General features: G+C 53.3%; 2 protein-coding genes across 2 annotated transcripts; one reads left to right on the top strand and one right to left on the bottom strand.

Annotated features, from left to right (window-relative positions):
- Positions 1 to 496: 496 nt before the first annotated feature.
- Positions 497 to 1,791, top strand: UCRPA7_2612 (putative beta-lactamase family protein; the record flags this gene model as incomplete). The annotated part of the gene is made up of 3 exons (XM_007915184.1): positions 497 to 581; positions 641 to 1,611; positions 1,660 to 1,791. 3 exons carry the CDS (start codon positions 497 to 499, stop codon positions 1,789 to 1,791), a joined length of 1,188 nt encoding a protein of 395 aa, XP_007913375.1.
- Positions 1,792 to 2,220: 429 nt separating this feature from the next.
- UCRPA7_2611 (putative actin interacting protein 3 protein) lies at positions 2,221 to 4,992 on the bottom strand (the record flags this gene model as incomplete). Its single annotated transcript, XM_007915187.1, has 1 exon — positions 2,221 to 4,992. The coding sequence occupies one exon, from the start codon at positions 4,990 to 4,992 to the stop codon at positions 2,221 to 2,223; it is 2,772 nt and encodes a 923-aa protein (XP_007913378.1).
- Positions 4,993 to 7,394: the final 2,402 nt, after the last annotated feature.

Here is a 7,394-nt window from a genome sequence, read left to right as displayed (position 1 = left end):
TACGGTGACTGATTCTGAGTTAATGACATATTGAGGTAGGAAACTTGAGGTCATAATGCGAGAAAAGCTTGAGAGTATATGTATTATATCAATAACACTATCCTCGAACAGAGCTTAGCTGAAGGCTTGTGAAGCTCATGATCTGGATATCGAGTCGATCATGCACGCCACAAGAGGGGTTTACCCACATCCCGCAGTTGGGGAGCCATGGACTTGGAACTCCAAATGGTGGGGTGATTGAACATGATGAAAGAGGCCTTGTCTTTTAGTCTTGGCAAGGATGGTCAAAGAACAATCTCACTGTGTCATCGCTTTCTGAGAACGGTACGAACCGCGCTTGGTGATTCGTCCCCGCTCGGAGCCCAGTTTACTGTCCGAGTGGGATATATCGACATGAGGGGCCGAACTTGAAAGCGACAAATAGTTAGATAGAGATGTAGAAGTTTGAGAGATCAAGCTAGGATCAAAATCCAGTTATTATTTATCATCTCTCAATATGGCGTCGTTTGATGAGACCATAGAAAAGGCCGTTGAAGACCGCCTCATTCCCGGCGTAGTCCTCCTAGCCAAAGACAAATCCGGTTCGCATTCCACTACATTCCACTCAACTGTCTAGATATTCCTACTGACACCCATCCAGGCAAGCTAGACTATGCGCGTGCCATCGGCAGGAGGTCTCTCAGGCCGGGGGAGGAGGATCCGATGGAGCTGAACAGCGTCTTCACGCTTATGTCCATGACGAAGCTCGTCACCTGCGTCGGAGTAATGCAAGTCGTCGAGCGGGGCCTCATCAAGCTCGACGACGACGTCGCGTCCATCTTGCCCGTCCTCGCTGAGCAGCAAGTGCTGCACGGCTTCGACGACGAGGGCAAGCCGATCCTCAAGCCTCGCCAGGGGACCATCACGCTCCGGCACCTCCTCACCCACTCGTACGGCCAGGCATATCCCTTTCTCGACGCGAAGACAGCGCGTTACTTCGAGCAGACAGGCCGTCCGTTGTTCGGCAACAGCAAGACGGTCGAGGAGGCATTCAACTACCCGCTGCTGTTTGAGCCGGGCGACGGCTTCCAGTACAGCCCCGGCGTAGACTGGGCGGGTCGGATCGTGGAGGAGCTGACGGGCACGAAGTTCGAGGATTGGATGAAGGAGCACATCCTGAAGCCGCTGGGTATCAGCGCACTGACCTTCTTCCCGGAGCATCACCCGGAGCTGCTGAGCCGGCTGGTGCCGCTGGCGCTGCGCGACGCGCAGAGTGGCAAGATCGTGGCGAACCCGGCGCCGGCGGCCAGCCTGACGGTCAAGGAGGCGTTTGGCGGCTCGGGGTTGTTTGCAGACATGCGGGAGTACTTTGCGGTGATGGAGTCACTACTGAAGGACGACGAGAAGCTGTTGAAGAAGGAGACCACCGACCTCATGTTTCAACCGCACCTGTCGCCCGTGAGCAAGAAGGCTTGCATCGAGGAGTTCAAGGGCGCGGACTGGGCCGTTGGGCACTTCCCGCCTACGGGCGAGTACGACTGGGGTCTGGCTGGCCTGCTGACGGACGGGGACAGCCATGAGCTCAGGAAGAAGGGGTTCCAGCAATGGAGCGGCATGTATAATCTGTCTTGGGTGAGTTTTACATTGTGACGCTTGGGAGACATACTAACAAGATGACAGTTCATCGATCGGACAGCGGGTGTAGCGGGGGTATTTGCTACGCAATTCATGCCATTCGGGGACAAGAAGGCAAAAGAATTCTTGAAGCTCTTCGAGGAAGAGGTATACAGGAGAGCGAAGGAGTCTGGATGACTGAAGAAATCACCACGATGAGAAGGGAAGGTGGAGGATGGTGGGCTCTCGTTACATCGGAAGGCGGCTTGTGCTGTGTTCACAAAATTCACACAACGTACCATAATCAAGTCATGTACAAGGGCTCGTATATTCCATTCCATCCTCGACTTCATGAACACATGGAAGCCCTGCAGAAGAACCTTATATAACATGGTGTACAAAATGTACAGTCAAGAAAGATCCCACGCAATAACTGACCACTCCGGCGCTAAATATGAGGGAACAGTTGCAAAAATGCGTTGTGCCTTTTCGAGTGATGTGATGGGGTAGTAGTAGTAGAAGAGAGCAATTCGAAATCTGATCAAACGCCATGCAGCTAGAATAAGGAAAAGGGGTATATGCCCTCCTCTCATCCGCTTTCCCACCCTAGCATCCAAGATGAGCCGTTCACACTGGCTCAGCTTCTGCCGATGGTGAAGCCTCCCCGGCCTCTCCTTCACCGACGGGATTCTCGGGTATCATCCCGTTTTGCCTTTCCCATACTTCTCTCCGAATTCTATCATCTTTGGCCTTTCTGGCCCGTTCAACCTCTTCGAAGCCACCTGATTTCTTGAGCTTGCCCTCTTCGACAAATGTCGTAAGCTCCTTCTTAAGCGGATTATCGCGACGAGTCTCGAGCTCCTTTTGCCTCAGCTTCTCTGCGCGTTCAATTGCTTCTAGACGGTTTTCGTGATTCGGTTGCAGTGCGCGCACTTGACCAAGCACGCCTTCCTTTGCGGCATTGGGATCCACAGCGGCATTGGCAGCAATATTGTCGAGGCCACGAGAGAAGAGACGTCCGGTCAGGCCAGCAGGACCATTGGTGCCAGTAGTAGCACCTGCGTCTTTCATTTGTTCCTTGGTTGCCTGCTCAACCAACGCAAATGTCTCGGTGGCCTTCTCCAAATCATCTTGGAGATCCACCATCAGGTCCTCCATCAGTCTCAATTCGTCGCGGCCCTGGCAGACATCTTCAAGCTCTTTCTCCCAGATCTTAGTCCAGACAGGCTTCTCCTTCTTCATGTAGTCATCCATCTTCTTCAACTCCTTCATCGCCAGTTGGATATCCTTGGCCACAGTCTCCAGCTGGCGCGGTCGTGGTCGCACACCTCTGTGAACGACATCCTTGCGCAGGTCCTCTACCATGTCTTGGAGATCATCCACCTTGGTGACAAGGCGGTCAGAGTCGGTATTCAGCTGCTTGCGACCCTTGGCGACGTAGGCGTGGCCGGTGTCGCCATCGACATCAGGAATAGAAACCTTGGCTGCGGATACCTTCACATTGTTTGCCTTGTTGCGAAGCATAGTCATAGAACCTTGAATCTCAGACTGGAAGTTGGAATATGTCTGGCGTAGAACAGCGAGATCACGGCGCAAGGTCTGTATCTCAGACATCTGCCCAGGCTTGAGCTTTCGCACCGGTCCAAGGGTAGTTGAGCGCGGTGAATCAGCAGGCGGCGTCGGGGGGGCGGCAGCCAGGCGGGCCATTTCCTTTGCAGCTTCTTGCTGTCGATCTGAAACACGCTGCAGAGCGGCCCCCTGGTCGTCGACATTCTGCTTGACTTCCTCAATGACTTTCTTGATCGAGCCAAGCCCTTCATCAATATGTCTCTTCACCTCATCCAATGCCTCAATATTGAGAACCAGCACGGTTCGATCCTTGATGTCGGACAGGTCTTCGAGCTCGTGGCGTACACCAGAGATAGGGTCTTGGATGTAAATCTCCGGTAGATCAGAGCCATTGGCATGCGTGTTCCAGGAGAACTTTTCGATAAAAGCGAGTTGTAATCGACCGATCGAGAGCTCACTGTATCCTTCGGGAAGAACAAACTTCTTGACCTTGGATTTGTATTGTAGAAAGAGCGTCAGCTCTTTTGTTGGCATTGGTGGAGAGGCTTCGAGCATGAAGGTGCCCTCTCGCTTTTCGGGTGGAGGGGGTTCTTCAACAGCGGTCTTCGGCTCCGGCTCCGGCGCAGGTTTGGCTTCTGCCTCATCCTCCGCCATGCCCATGATTGGAAACTCATCTGTCGGAGGGCCTTTCAATGTCGCGCTGGGCTTGGGATATTTGTCTTCGGGTGTTTGAACTGTTGGGCTCTCTGGCGCAGCAAGCTCTGCAACTTCCTTCTCTTCATTGACGCGACTCGGAACTCGTACAGGTGAAGAGTCAAGAGCACCGGAACGCGACAGGCTCGAGTTGTTTCGGTTGTGACGCAGCGTCTCTCTCACTTGCACAGCGCGCATAGACTCTCTCACCTCACCTCTCCCTCTGTTCGGGATGGGGGTATTTTGCGGTGGGAGCATCGGAACTCCATTGGCGCCGCTACCCAAGTGTTTCGAAATTTGATAGGCAGAATATCTTCGGGATGCTCGTCTTTCAAGGTCTCCTCCTCTTTGTAGAGCCGCCAAGGCGCTTTGACCGGACCCCTTTGGTGGAGGCGGCGGCGGAGGGAAGCTGTCGAGGTTGGAGAGGTCGCCAGCAGACGGGCCGGATGGGATCGTTGCATCGTCTCCGGGGTATGGCGGCATTACTGGCATATTCTGCAAGGTATTACTAGACAGGCTCGACTGCTCTGAGTTGATAGAGCCCTGCGACTGGTCTCTTTGCGCGGTGTATTTGCGGCTCGGAGAACTGCTGGGTCGTCCTGTCGATTCATCTGGCCGAAGGTCTGGACGGTATCCATTATCTAAACCTTCGTTGATCAGATTGGTCAATCCCGAGCTAACACTCCCCGTCGTACTGGTGCTCGTCGTGCGTCCGACGTTGGGCTCACCAGCAACTCCATTGTCTTTCTCGCGGGCCTGTTTCTGGCGCAGCTTTTGTTGTTTACGTTTCAGGCCGTGCAGCAGGTTGATGATGATGTCTCGTATTCGGGGCAGGTATTTCTCGAGGCTCTCGACGCTCGCTTCCTGGCTGAGGGTGGCTTCTAGGATGTTTCTCAACAGTTCCGGAACGTTGCCCAGGTCGGAGGTGTCGACGTTGATGGCCGTGAAGGCCCTGCATGCCATGTTGAACTCATACCCCAATCTCACGTACACATCCGACACCTGGGTGTCTGTGGCTTGGCCGCGGGACCATTGTGTCAGCGTCTCCAGCAGCTGCTTTGTAGCGACGAGGAGGTGGGTGACGCTCTTTTCGATCTGGGAGAGAGGAACGGCGGAGTTGCTCGAGGTCTTGGGCATGGCAGGCGAATGTCAGCAAGAGGATCCAGATTTTGAAGAGAAGCCCAGCATCAAATACGACAACAGGGTGAGGTGTGGGAAGAAGAGACAGGTGAGAAAATAAGTAGGACATGTGGTTTGGGGGTGTTTCAAGCAGAGGATCGCATGCATGAAGTCGCGGGCCAGATTGGGAAGCATGACAAAACGTGAACGTACATTTGGCCGCCTTGTGCTGCCGCTGGTGCGGTCGGTACTTTGCGCGGATCTTGTCGAGGCCGTCGAGGAGCGCGGAGCCACCTGGCCAGCGATGCCTACAGCAGGCGAGATGGAGCGGACGGGGATATTGGGAGGCGGGCCTGGCTCTGCGCCTGGCGACCGTCGTTGAAGCGATCGTGATGGCCCTGAAGCCTGCATTTTGCGCAGGGCGAATCCCTCGGGCTCAGCGCTGGGCACTCCGCCTCGGATCCGCGCCTCTGCTGCAATTCCTAGACCGGCTTGGGTGGTTTCAGAGCTCGTAGATCGGAAAAGGGCTTCGATCGATGAGATGCTGGGTTATCTGAAGCTATTGCGAGGATGTCTCAGTCGTCGCAGAGAAGGAAAGGGCGATCTGAAGCTGGGGATTCGACGATGAAGAAACAGACAATGATGATGGTTGGTTGTGGTGGTGGTGGTGGTGGTGGTGCTGCTGCTCAAAGCGCTGAGTGGAAAGTGACACAGCGACAGCAACAGCGCACCCTGACTGGATATCACACTTGCTAGCGGCTGGCACAATGGATGACCTAGGTTAAGGTACCGGTACAGTACAAAACAGAGAGAAAACGGCACTAGGTAAGCAGAACTGGGGGCACCGCTTCCCGCGTCTCGCCCCAAACAGGCAAAGTGTCCTGCAAAATGCACCAGGAAGGGGGGCCAGTGCACGTGCCTCTTTTTAACGTTACCTAACGAACCTGACCTCACTAGCCACGTTGTTTGATCAATCTCGTGGCAATCAGCCACAGAGGCTTCAAACACAAAGCTCCAGGTTGTGCATGTTCAACAGGCACATTTCCACCCAGAATAAGAGAAATCCCATGTAAGCATACCCAGGTTATATTTTGGCTGCTGCTAGATATTCTACTGTGGTTCACTGGAATTTATTAACGTTTAGCGCGTATATTTGGAGATTCAAGATTCACAATATCAAGTACAAAGTATGCGCCCTTGCGGCCCGTCTTCATCTCGTTCGAAGAAATGCTTGATGGAAGTACCGATAGACCTTTGAGGATAATGCAATATATAGGACTATTCATCTGTGATAACGAGAGTTTCTCTACGAAACTTTTTCTGGAATACCCGGGGAAGCTCGGGAGCGTCGGTGAAATGTAGAGTCGAGGCCTTCTTATCGTGCTATGTCACAAGCGGGATACTTCTGTTCTCGCCGCTGTATGGCTTCAAGTATGATGAGGGATATAGGGGATCGCATGTATCGCTGGTAGGTTAGGCAGTCAGCTACTGGAAGTGCTTTGATCACGTCACAAAGAATCGACTGTAGTATGTAGCTTATTGGACTTCACAGACACGAGAAGATGAATAGAGAAGGAAGTATAGTGAGGCGGAAACGAAGGGGTCGAGGACAGTCTGATTACAGCCAAGACCTTTTTTGAGTTCGCTGTCTGTAGCAAAAGGAAACTTGCACCGATCCAGATCAGACATTTTGGGCTCTACCAAAGGTGCGACAATGTTGACTTCACCAGGTCTTTGATTATTATGAGAGTTCAAACCATGTTTCACAAGACAAATACGTGGTTTAGGCCAAGATGCCTATGCAATAACAATATCTCGTCAAATCCTGGACAGTTGCAACTTCCCTTTAGTCATGACCACCATAGCATCTTGGAATTTCTCATATGTCCGTTGTACTGATTACCACTGTACTTGTTACATCTCCCACCAGTCCGTTCAGTCATGGAGCCGCGAGATGAGTGTTATCGTTCTCGCTCTCGTTTCAATAGGCAGACAGCCCCGCTTAGATCTTCAGCCCCTGAAAATAGTGGGTGCGTTTAGGCTGCCTGGCCTCATTTTCGGGGGGAGTTGGGGCTGAAGATGCCATTCTGTGGCGCACATAAGCATGATAGGCCGTGCTGAAAAGTCCGTCTTGGCACTTGCAGGCGCCGTATCAGTGGACCTCGCGCTGGTAAACGGAGTTCCCGTACTGTCACATAAAGCCCGGCCAATGGGCACCACGCAGCCTGTCGTCGTCATTGCAGCGCCCAGGACGCGCGAGTCAAGATATGCGTGTAGTCACAAGCCGCCGGGCTGTACCGCCAAATTATCGTATCCCGGCAAGCTACCGTATCTTCATCGTCTCGGGCGGCCTGTGATGACTCCGTCGGTATAAATGGTGCTCACTCCATGTCAAGAGGGCGGCGAGTGTCGACCCCGGC

Source organism: Phaeoacremonium minimum, assembly GCF_000392275.1.
Source record: "Phaeoacremonium minimum UCRPA7 unplaced genomic scaffold PA7_03_scaffold_182, whole genome shotgun sequence".
NCBI classification, from domain to species: domain Eukaryota; kingdom Fungi; phylum Ascomycota; class Sordariomycetes; order Togniniales; family Togniniaceae; genus Phaeoacremonium; species Phaeoacremonium minimum.
This window is presented reverse-complemented; position numbering and strand designations above follow the sequence as displayed.